The 12,778-nt window shown below is 41.8% G+C and overlaps 1 protein-coding gene across 5 annotated transcripts in view; it reads left to right on the top strand.

Annotated features, from left to right (window-relative positions):
• Positions 1 to 12,703, top strand: part of SPATA13 (spermatogenesis associated 13) — a 107,658-nt gene extending 94,955 nt beyond the window's left edge. For all 5 annotated transcript variants that reach the window (XM_066618998.1, XM_066618997.1, XM_066619001.1 and 2 more), the window contains 4 exons: positions 243 to 372; positions 2,079 to 2,451; positions 4,187 to 4,261; positions 5,854 to 12,703. In XM_066618998.1, the coding sequence (XP_066475095.1) occupies positions 243 to 372; positions 2,079 to 2,451; positions 4,187 to 4,261; positions 5,854 to 6,035 (760 nt within the window). In that variant the 3' untranslated portion in view covers positions 6,036 to 12,703. The remainder of the gene's footprint in view (positions 1 to 242; positions 373 to 2,078; positions 2,452 to 4,186; positions 4,262 to 5,853) is intronic.
• Positions 12,704 to 12,778: the final 75 nt, after the last annotated feature.

Here is a 12,778-nt window from a genome sequence, read left to right as displayed (position 1 = left end):
GGATCTGGTAGATCAGGGCTCAAATGCTTGCTAGGCCATGAAACTTCCTAGGTGACCTTGGGCTAGTCATCCTCTCTCAGCCTAACCTACCTCACAGGGTTATTGTGAGAACAAAAGGAGGAAAGGACATTGTACACCACCCTAAGTTCCTTGGAGGAAGGGTGGTACAAAAATGTGAAAAAATAAATAAAATTAAAATAAATCAGATAATTAAATGACTGATTCTTGCCTTCACCTTGCAGTGACTATAAGAGTATAAAGGCTGCATATGAAGCCATGAAGAATGTAGCCTGCTTGATCAACGAGCGGAAACGAAGACTTGAAAGCATAGATAAGATTGCCCGCTGGCAAGTGTCCATTGTCAGCTGGGAGGTAAGGTTGTATGTGCAGGAGGTTTTTCATACTTAAAAATACAGATTTTGCGGTGGTGATGGTAATTTCAACTGCATTGTTTTCAAGGTGGTTGTCATTGCTGATTTCAGTCCTATTTTCTCTTAGTGATTTATCTATTTGCAACACTTGTACGCTACTTTTAGCAACATTTGTATGCTACTGCCATGGGTCTCCTCAGATCTACACCTGCTGTTTTGAAGGTGTAAGTCTGAGCCATGTAATGGCAGTGGTAACGGAGATAAATGGGGTTAGGATATTGACACATATGAGTGCTGCCAATTCCACCCTGGTTTGCCTCCATCCCCACTACTGGTTGCCTCCTCACCCTTCACCCCACCTGAGACATCCTGTTTCCCCACCTCCCACCCCAGCCCACTCCCCACCATCAGTGCAATTACCTGTGCTGGTCCAGTGGCTGGCCTCCTGCACTGCCATTGGTTGTGGCATCGTACTCAAAATAGCTTCTGGCCACAGCTATGTGCACTGCTGGAAGCCATTTCATAACATTGAAACTCTTGCTCTCGAAAATCCCCACGCATGCCCCTCTGGATAGGATTGGGCCCTTAGAATGCTAATTGTACTCTCACCAAATAATTTCCTAGAAATTGCAGAGAAGACCATACTCCAACACAGAATTGTGGACTTAAGATCACTGGTTTGTGAAATTAATTTTATTTGTGTGTTCATTTAGTTCAGAATTTGTATCCCACACCCTCAACATACAAATATTTCCAGGGTAGCTGTCAACAGTAGACAAAAACAATTAACAGCACCCTGAAAACAAGACAATAATAAAAATGTCAGTAGCTTCAAAATAAAACAGCAATATTAGGATAGAAACCACTCAACTGATATTTTAAAAAAACTAAAGAGGTAAACTTTTGTTAGATTGCTATTGAAACGGTCAGTTGTGAGATAAGCAAGATTCCAGGGTATGGTATATCAAACTACTGCTAAACAAGCAAGGGTTAGAATTCAGGGTGAACCTGAGTCGGCCAGCCTACCTAGTTGCTGTTGTCTTGGGACATCAGTATTTTACCTTTTGTATATGTTAGATTAAAAGATAACAACAGAAGCTCCACCGGTCCCACCTCCTTCCCTTCCCACTCCCTCCCCCTGGCACTCTTCCTCCCCACCCTCTCCCTGCCCTCCGTCCACTGCCTCCTGCTCCAGAATGCCTCCTCCTCACGCCTCCATTGCCCCCACTTCGCTCTCTGCTGCCCGGTGGTCCATGTGACCATGGAGCAGCGGAGCAGCGGCAGTCTACCAGTGCTGGATCAGCACTGAGGGCCGCAGACGTGCCTTATGGCACATTTGCAACACTGTTGCTGGCGGTAAGCCGGCGCACACTATTTAGGATTGGACCCTAAATAGCTTTTAGTTCCAGAACACCTCAGTCTTTTTGTTGTTTTTGTATTTGGTTTGCTTCTTGGCCAGAGTGCTTAATCTTGAATGTTAACCCAAGAGCAATAATTAATATTGACTAATGTGATCTTTAACAAGTGGTTTTGGACTAGATTTGTCACACATGCATTCTGGGGCTTGTACATGCATAGTGCACACATTAACCCCCTAGCCTCAGATGGTTCACAGGGCCTTCCTTCTTTTTTTGTGAGCCCAGTTCAGAATTGGAATTCCAATACCTGTTGTATAAGAACATTTTTTCTTTTCTGCGAATATTTTAGGGGCAAGACATTTTAGGCAGAAGCTCAGAATTAATTCACTCAGGAGAATTGACCAAAATCTCTAAGCAAGGAAAGAGCCAGCAAAGGACTTTCTTCCTCTTTGACCATCAGCTTGTGTTCTGCAAGAAAGATTTATTGAGGAGGGATATGCTCTACTACAAGGGCAGGATGGACATGGATGAAGTGGAAGTGCTGGACATTGAGGATGGAAGGGAAAAGGACTTTGGTATCAATGTAAAAAATGCTTTCAAAATTGTAAACCGTGCCACAGAAGAGGTTCATCTGTTTTGTGGGAAAAAGCCAGGGGATAAAAAACGGTGGCTAGAGGCCTGTGCAAATGAAAGAAGACGAGTGCAGGAAGATAAAGAGATGGGTAAGTGTCATCATCTACCAAACTGACATATTAAAACACGAGGAAGCCTTTTGTACACACCTCTTAATGTTTGTTCCTGGTAGAGTCCCTGAATTTGAAAGTTACTTCATCTGTTTACCAGATGCAGAGTTTAACTGTGTCAGCAAGTACCTGCCTGCCACCCACTGTTCAGGCTTTCACTGATGCCTGAATTGAGCCATGGGAAGTAGGCAGGTGATGTTCAGTACTGCCAAAAAAAAAAAAAAAAAAAAAAAAGGATGCAAAAAAAGATTTATTATGAACCACAATCAGGTCTGAAGCCAAACTGAAATAGATTTAGAAAGTCTCTCATCCAAGAACATTTAGAGTTGCCCAGCAACCACCCACTTGAGTACCTTGGCCAAGAAGGGAATATTTGTGAGTGGCCAACAGCTACTGCAGTCTTCAAGATCCACTGAGGATTTCTTCAAGACCAATCACACAACTGTATCTTTCAAGACAGTTGGAACTGCTCCTCTTCCAAAGAGGCATTTATTACTCCTGAACTCAGCAATCCCATAATGACTCTGCCTCTTTTTCTACCTAGAATTGTCTCCTAGGACTTCCTTCATGCTTGTTTCTTCTCTCAAAACTCACCTTTTCCATACAAACTTTGGTGTAATCCCCACCACCCACCCCAAGTACTACATTGAAACACAAGTACATGTAACTGTAATAATCCCAGGCTTCTCTCCCGTTTACCCCTGCCCTGTTTCTTGCCCCTTTCAGTGTTGTCTCTCTTTTGGCTGTTCTGTTGCTGCATTCCTCTTGGGGCAGGAACCAGTCATCTCATCCTTTCTCAAGCACCATGTACATGGATGGCATTACATAAATAATATCTAGTCTCCATACCTGCACCATTTCATACACTCTCAATCCTACACATGAAAAGGTTGCTTAGGAGTCACACATCTGTATCGATAGGTGCCATTTTCGTAGTTCACAAATGCAAAGTGGCACTTTTTTCAGCCATTTCTTGCACATGGATTGCTGCTACAAAGCAGCACCTGTCGGTGTTGTCACGCCAGCTCATACATTGCTCTCTTTTTGAGCTGCGTCCGTAACAGCATGTGATTTTGGAGGACATGAAGCGACCCTTAGGCTGCCTTCTTCTTCCAGCTCAGGGTGAGCCAAAGTATCACAGTAAAATATCCAAAGAAAATGCGAGCTGTTTATACGAAAACTTCATTTTCAGTTGAAAGTGCAGAGACAGCCCTTGTTTAAAATTAGTGTTTGATTCCTGTTCACAAAACCCCAGCTCCAACAATTTCATAGAAGGTGCAAGTTTTGGCGATACTGCAGGGAAAGGGTGTTTCATAGTGTAGGGAAACAAGCAGGTTGGAAAGTTCCATAGAAATTAAGCAGCACCAGTACTATTTGGAGGACTGGGTTGCTGAAACATAGTGCTTTCTGGCTGTTTTTAGGTATCGCCTTGATCTTGATGATGTCCTAATTAGAGATCTTCTTCAGTTAATTTTTTTACTAACTATTTCTTGAATTCTGTATGAGAAAATCTGCATTTGTTTCCTGCTGCAGTGCTTATGCAGTGCTCTCAGATGATGGGAATTGTTGCTATTTTTGACTTGGCACAGCCTTGTGATGCTTATTATTATTGTATGACATTTTCAGCAATCTTTGCTTTCAAAAATCACTGTGTTTAAATCAAATGTATAGACTGCATTTAAATATAAATTATTCCCCCCCCCCCCCAATGTAGGAATGGAGATCTCAGAAAACCAAAAGAAACAGGCCATGCAAAATGCAAGGAAGTCGAGGCACGGAAAGATGAAAGGTGAATATGGAAACATCTCTTTCTCCCCACATGACTGAAGACTGATTATCACACGGGGAAGTCCTGTCTTCTTGAAGAGTCCTGATTATCCTTGTGCTTTTGTTCAGGTGGTAAAAAATGGTAGCTGATGAACTAAAAGTGCCAATACAGGTCACAACAATGTCCGTGCGTTTAACTGCCTAGGAAAGATGGCAGATGTTGCTGCCGGCAATAATGTGATAGTTCAGATGTAACGTTTATCTTTGCAGATGCATGCATGTTGGGACTTGGGATAGCTTGAGCACAGAGCAAAGTGTCTTACGCAATCTGGCCCTGAATCTTATATGCTTTCGTAGGGTGGCAACAGCTAATCAATTAGTCAGCCACAATAACCTACATCAGTGTTTCTCCACCAGTGGTATGGGTATCACCAGTGGTACTCAAGGTGGTGCCTGATGGTACTTGTGGGGCCCCTGAACATCTGTGGCCCGGCAGCAAGACAAGTGTTGTGACACAACAAACATTGGTAGGAGGCTTGGTTTGGTGGGCAGAGCTCCAAAGCATTCTTTTCATACACTCTAAAAAGCCCTCTGTCCACTCTGAGTCTTTTACTGGTATTTATCAGGTTCCCTCTGGCCTCTAAATCCAGAAGTAACTGGCGATTACGTTATCACCAGTTACTTCCAGTGGTGCTTCCACTAGGTGGATCATGCGAAGTGGTACAGCGGGAGATAAATGTTGAAAAACGTTGATCTACATAAATCCCTTTAATCAACAAAAAAAATTGACCCTGATTATTTAAACAGCAGATTTTTTAAAAGTGCAGTTTTTAATAAAACTACAGATGGCAAGCATGATCCTCAAGGAGACAATTCCTCTTTTCTTTCACCTTTAGAGGGAATGCCTCTTAAGATTTTGCCTGTGCATCATCTAAAAACAAAGAGCTTCTTTGCTCTTCTTCTTTGAGTTCTTGCTTCAGAATGATTGTTTCTAAGCATATGCAAATTGAATTAGCTGATAAACTAATCACCCAATTCTGTCCTCAGCTGGCAAATATTATACAGGGGCACTGTCATAACTCCACTGCACGGCATGGGCCAACTGGGAACAATAATGCTCCAGAGTAAAAGAAATTTTTTACTTACCTACTCTGCCATGCCTTGGACCCCAATGGGTCTTCTCAGATATGTGCCAGCTCTTTGGCTGGCACAAGTCCAAGTGGGCCCAAAAGGGAATTGAATACCAACACTGCCACTATCCACCCCCTGTCCTTTCCCAACATGCTCACATTGTGCCCTGATCTTCCCCCTCAACACCCATGCCCTACACCCGCTGCCAAATTCCCAGCACTGGTGGTGGCTGGGCACTCTGGTGGTGTGTGTGTGTGTGCAGTTGCCAGCTATGCATGCTGGTGGCTCCATTGTGCACCATCACTTGCAGCACTAGCGGCCCGGACCTTCCATCAATGGAACACAAGTTCCATCCATGGAAGGCCGACATACTATTGGGCTGTAAAACTCATCCTAATCAAACTAGGATTCTTTAGTTGGATATCAACCCTAGATTTTTGTACTTGCACTAACATACTTTCTCAATGTGTGCTTTATTTACAGGAGTTCGTTACAATGGGTGCCCAGTGCCCCCTCCACACCAGAGTTTACATCCTATCCATCAGCGACACATTACAGTGCCCACTAGCATTCCACAACAGCAGGTCTTTGCCCTGGCAGAACCGAAACGGAAGCCATCACTTTTCTGGCACACTTTTAACAAACTGACTCCATTCAAGAAATGAAAGGCTGAATGTCCCAGGACCTAGAAGGATGTATCTGAAAGGAGAGCAACAAATGTGTTGGTCCAGCTGGAAAACCATGAATTCTGTTGCAGGGAGAAGGAGTTAGGATACTCCTGACTTTTCTTCCACAGCCTTTTGTTGGGAAGGATGAAGCCCTTGTGGTTTGATGAAGGAGGCTGTGGTTCAATCTGAAGCAACCTGTGTCAATAAACATTGCTCCTGAGGAACCTACCATTCAGTTACGAGGGCACCTGGCTGCTATTTCAGAACAGCAGCATATTGGTTTTGTTGTACCAAAGGAATGGTTAAAATCTCTAGGTCATTGTGCTTGTCTTAATAATGAATTGATGGCCAAATTTAGAAATAGGAAGGAAAGGACTTTTTCCCCTCGTAACATTTTGACCAAGAGAGGTTTCATCTTGTTTTTGAACACCAAACAGGCGAGTGGATTTCATGTGATCAGATTCCCGCTGCTACAAGAACTGGTGAACCTCACTCCTTCCTATTTGTCTGAGCTCAATTTCTGTTTATGTTAATTTAGCCAAATGGGAGTAGGACTTCCTGCAAGGCCTTAACATCTTGTTGGCAAAATTGGAGAAAATATTAACTTGGTGACTTAAAAAGAGAAGCAGACTTTTTTAAATGTGCTCTTGCAAATATTGAAAGAAGGACCTGACACATCTTGGGTTTATTATTACCAAAAGCAGTACTTTGCTGCATGTATGGGTATGCACTTCAAAACACTGGTTTTGTTTCCTCCTGTTACCTGCAACTGCTTGCCCATTAGAATTGCCTCCTTGATATGTGGTATGCTTGCTCTTACATGACAAAAACTAAAGTGTTCTCTATTTTTAATTGTACCAATGTGATTGTAACAATTAATAAGAGTAATGCAAGGCAACAGAAATCTGGGCGACTTGTGCCTCAAGGTTTTGGTCCCTAAATCCAGGAAACGTACAGGTTCCAACGGATGAACAGGTTCATGTAAGCCTTAGACAAGGCCTCCAGAAGGCTGCCAAAATGGTTTCTGATTTGGTCATTCTTGCATGCAGTAGTCATGTCAGAGAACTGTTAAGGCTTGTATCTTTGAAGTGATGTCAAGAGGATCCTGCACTGGGGACCAGTTGGTGGCATCAGGAATTGACTTTGATTGAAAATGGACTTTAAAAAAAAATCAGGTCAAATGTGGCCTTGTTATGGAATATTGAAATGACTGCCCCTTTTTAATAAAATAACATAAGAAGAGCCCTGCTGGATCATGTCAAAGGCCCATCTAGTCCAGCTTCTTGGATCTCACAGTGGCCCACCAGATACCTGAGGGAACACACAAGACCACGAGAGACCTGCATTCTTGTGCCCTCCCTCACAGCTGGCATTCTGAGGTAGGCTACTTCTAAAATCAGGAGGTTGCACATACAAATCATGGATTGTAACCCGCCATGGACTTTTCCTCCAGAAATTTGTCCAGTCCCCTTTTAAAGGCATCCAGGCAAGATGCCATCACCACATCCTATGGCACGGAGTTCCACGGAGTTTGGTTCTATGGAGTTGTTTTTAATATAACTTTTACTTAACATTCTACCCTGAGAAAATGTCATAACTTGACATTTATGGCACACACTAAATACTTATACTAATCTGCATTATCAACAGAAATGGAGTAAGACAACAGACACTGTACAGTATTTGAAAACTGGTTTCCAAAAGATATCCATATTCCTTCCAATTAGCATACTATACTGGTAAGGGCTGTTGTCTGATAGAGAACACAGATTCAGAATTTTTTTTTTTACTGCGAAGAGAAGTTTAATGTATTAGTAAATCTATTAAACTATATGAAGGACAATGGACCACAGCCAAGCACTGTCATCAGAAGGTGAAAAGCCATTAGTGAAATAGGTCATTGACTGCAATCCTATACATTTTTACTAGGAAGTGAGGGCCCAGTCCTATCCAACTTTCCAGTGCTGATGTAGCTGTGCCAATGGGGTGTGTGCTGCATACTGCTGGGGGGGGGGCAGTCATAGAGGCCTCCTCATTTGTTTCTTTACCTTGGGGCTGCATTGCAGTTGCATTGATGCTGAAAAGTTGGATAGGTTTTGGTCCTTAATTACTTTGAAACCAGTGGGACCTGCTTGTGAGTAAACATGGTTAGAACTATGCTGTTTATTTACTTCCTATTTCTCTTTCCATCTCACTTGGAGCTCCTGGTGAAAAGTATACATACAATTCAACCAAAATGCAGCCCTTTTAAGTCCCTTTTATTCCAATGCTTAAATCCAGCGTATTGGAATAAATGAGACTTAAAAGCACTGCACTGTGGTTATGCCCCAAATATGTATGTATATTTCCTTTCTCTTGTTTAACTTGAGTGGCAGCTTTTGCAATAGACAATAAAATCTTATTGTCTAATAAAATACAAATGCTGGTAGAAGACATATCCTGGTAGATTTATTGTCTGATGTGTATTAAAAGAAATCCTTGCACTTATATTTTTCATGTCCATGAAAATGATCTTTTACTAACAAGCATTTATAAACTGAAGTAAGAGTTTAAAAGTCAGGTATGTTAGATATGCCTTCTGTACATAGCTCAGCAATGGCTGTAAAAAAAATTGATGCTGAAATCTGAATTTTCCAGCATGCTGTAAACCTCATTGCTTGCTTTTCAATATTAACTTGTTTCAGATGAAAAATTGAGAACTGATGTGACATTATAGACTGTCATTTTACTTTCTAGCAATTGTCAAAAGTATTTTAAAAATAATTGCAATGGAGACTTGTGTTTTGAAAGACAAAGGCAGTTGTTTTTCTGATTATCCATTTGATTTGCACAGTCACCAACTTTTGGGAGTCAAATTTCTGAACTTATGCATCTAGGGACTATGCAAGGATTTTTGTGGCCACAGATTCATCCCTCATTTCACTGCCTCATTTTTGTTCTAGAAGAGTGGCTTAAAATGATCTCCAATAGGAGTTGGCCATTGTGCCTAAGAATTTAAAACTGTTAACCTTTATCTCAATATCAATACTAGTAGCACATTTAAAGAAAACCTTCAACTTTGGACTGATCCATCAGCATAGCTGTATAGCCAGGTGTCTAGGCCATGATCACAATCAATTGGTGCAGGACGTATTCATCCTGTATTATTAGAAGACTGCAGCCCTATACAGGCATCTATGCATAAAGAAAGCATGATGGTGGCTCTGAAAGTGTGCCAGTAAGCCTTGCCCATATACTGATGTGCTTCTGACATGCTTCTGAAGCCACAAACACCATTTGCCACTTGTGACAACAGGAGAAAATATTCCCATGATCTAGAACAGGGGTGTCAAACATAAGGCCCGGGGGGCCAGATGCGGCCCTCAGGCTCTCAGCTGCTGAGCACTGCTGAGGTTCTTATGAGGTGTTACTGCTGAAAGGCAGCCCACCTGAAAATTGGGCTCTCCCATATCTTGAAATATGATCAAGATTTGTGTATTTTCTTTTCTGTCTTTTGCAGCTAATGAGTTCTTAAGTGAGAAAAATGTGCTTATTTTTGGTTTTGAGCTCTATAATGACATCAGTTCCTGCCTAATGACATCACCTCCGGCCCTCAGCAGGCATGATAAATGCTGTTCGGCCCTCTGTATGCAACGAGTTTGACACCCCTGATCTAGAATGCTTTGAGCCGTCTCTCCACAGATAAAGGGCTTGTCACTGCAGACAAACAATGAAGGTGAAGGCTTGTTGCAAACAAACAATGAAGATGACATGCTGCATGTCAGTAGCATGTTGATGGGATCATATGTTCATGGGGACAGAGCTTGCTATTGTGCTGCTGGACCCCCACCACATGTTCCTTGTACGCAGGAATGTAGCGTCGGCATAGCGCTTCTGTTGTGCCAAACTACAGAGGGCGGGATGTGGAATGATTTCCATAGAGGTCTACTCTATGGAAAACCTTCCATAGAGGTTTTCCTCTCAGCTCCTGTTAGATGCTGTGCATAGATGTACTCATGTTCAGGGCACATTCTATTGCAACCAGGCTATTTGTGTCAGTGGAAATTCCACCTGCAGGCCCTCTCTAGCCAGATTTTTTTTTTTGGGGGGGGGGGAGGCTTAAAAGAGTGCAGAATCATTGACAAAAGGCCAGAACATAAATAGATGTAAGAGTTGTTCACATGTTATGCCGTACTTGGGCACTGAATATCTGTACCAGAGTATAGCTTTCTGTATCTGGGTATACATGTTCATGTGAGTAACTGTACCTGGGTTAATTTTTACAATTAAACAGCCAATATACATGGTACACAGACTGCAGCTGCATTGGCTGGAATGTTGTACCTGGTGCATTGATGTACCTAGGAACAGCTTAATGTGTGAACAGCCCACAGATCTGCTATAACTCCACCCTCCTGTGCTTGCCTAGGAACATCCATTAGCTTCTGTTTTTTCCCTTATGCATAGGCTGCTCTTAGAAACAGGAAAGACACTAGGTACAGGAGGAAGGGAAATGCTCAGGACACTCCTAAATAAGCAGCTGCCTCGCACCAGCTAAAGTAGCCTGCAGGTTATTGCAGGCTATATCCACATTACAGCAGCTTGATGAAGAAGGAAGGGAGCAGTATAGACTTCTATGGGAGACACTCAGCAGCCTGCTGTCTGCAGGACTACACCCAATAATTCTTCTTGAAAAGGAGCAAAAGCTTTGAATTTCATTCTAGATGCACTGATGGTCCATTTTTCAGCACACTCTTAAACATTATGAAGGGAGGGTAAATTGTATCATTACACAGGAACAATATTCTTTATCTTGCACATGCCAAATGTTTATTTAATGGCATTGTGACCTTTTTGCGGTTTAACTGTACATCATTTGAAAGAGGTGATTGTTGTAACATATGCCTGTCTTAATACAGTAATCATTGGGTTCAGGTATGTTCTGACTTTGAAGGAGCTGAAGACTGGAAAGGTAGGCTCGGATCCAAAAATTAGTGAGTGAAAGGAGAAAATGACTGTGCTCTTCCATGAACTCTTGCACAAGATTTCTCCCAGTGCTGAACCACAATGTTTCAGGGGCTGCGTCAGGGTACAGGACACATGGTGAATAAAGCCGGTACAGGCTGTAGCACATAAACACTTGGGGCCATTAAAAGATTTTGAAAAGAGCTTGTGCAAACAGAGGGACTCCTTTGTATTTGGGGATTACAGTATTTTGCATGCAACCGTTTTCTGCAAAGTCAGAAACAACCCTTCCACGAGTGGAAAGCACCCGTGGACAAGCCATAGGCCTGATGTAAATTATTTTTGATATTCGTGTTAAGAAATGCTCTCAACCAATCAAAGAGGGTTCCATATTCAACATGCCGGTGGTTCTGGCAAAAATCCAAAGAGCCACTTTAGGCTATTCCAAAGGCTTGCATTCACCTGGTGGAATTTTTGACCTTTTTTCTCTGCATACAGGATCCCAGTTTCATATCACGTTTGCAGCTTTCCTCAGTTTCAAGGTTTTTTGTCATGTACCACTGCAAATTGCGGTTTATGAAAGAGAAGTCCAAAGTGCTGTTGGGTGTGCAGAAATAGTGGAACAGTTCTTTAAATCCTGGCCCAATTAATGGGTAAATCAACTGTAAATTAAAGAGTACAGTAATGTGTTTTCAGCTCACCATAAGCTTGCCTTGATCAGAGTCTCACCATTAATGTCCTTTCTAATAAAATATTTTGACTTTACATTTGCATATCAACACCACCACCCCCCCCAAAAAATCAGGATTGAGCTCTTTGCATGGTTCTAAGTTATTTTGTCATGTTCTAGTGTAGCTACTGAGCACAATAGTGCCTCATTTCACTAAAGCACAGCTTAGCAAGAAGCCACCTTGTGCAAATGTTACCTGTCTTTATGCATGAAAGAAAAGTTCACCTTCTTTCCATTGGGCTAAGCTAATACCAACTTAACTTTCTAGTTTGCTACTTGCCTCTGTGTTTGTGCAAAGGGCAGTGCAATCCAGCTGTTCCAGTGCTGGTTAGGATTGCACCCTAAATAAGCTAATTTTAACAGTGGCTTGCATTTCAATATTCAAAGTGAAGGAGCTTGATGGCTGAGATATTCCTCAGTTAGCTGTGCAGGGCATTTAATAAAAATATTTTCGCTTCTAGCTTGGAGTTTGAGCCAAAGGACTTTAGCCATAATAAAATTATATATTTTTGTCAACTGCCTTCCTTTCTCTATGTGTATGGCATTTGCATATGGGAGATGCCTTCTAAACGACTCTGTAATTTAAGGTTACTGGTAACTATTAGGGCTGCTTGTCTAACTTGCCTGTATATTTTATTTTGACAAGTGTTCTATAACATGTTTTTTTTTCTTCTGTAAATGCTTTATGCATCATAACATCCATGTGCTGCTACATATGTTGAAAGCCAGGAATCATGGCTTCAGAAAAAAAATTAACTGGCTGTTGACAGCTGAAGTATAATGTATAGGAGCCCTTTACCTTCATATGTATTTGCTGTGAAGCAATTGTGGTTGCCAGATTTACTTGCATTCAGTATGCTGCTTTTGTTTCTTGGGGTTTTTTTCTTTTGTAAAAACAAGTCTATTTTCTGGAAATAAATACAAGTGTACATTCCTTTTTTCTTGCTCTAACTGTATGTTTTAATTAAGAATGCATGTTAACATTTCTCTGCTGTGTCTTATAAAAATGTCACTGTACAGTTTTAATTTTTGTGACTTTTTCATAGTCTATAAAATCTTGTATGTG

The sequence above is a fragment of the Tiliqua scincoides genome, chromosome 3, assembly GCF_035046505.1.
Source record: "Tiliqua scincoides isolate rTilSci1 chromosome 3, rTilSci1.hap2, whole genome shotgun sequence".
Classification (NCBI taxonomy): domain Eukaryota; kingdom Metazoa; phylum Chordata; class Lepidosauria; order Squamata; family Scincidae; genus Tiliqua; species Tiliqua scincoides.
This window is presented reverse-complemented; position numbering and strand designations above follow the sequence as displayed.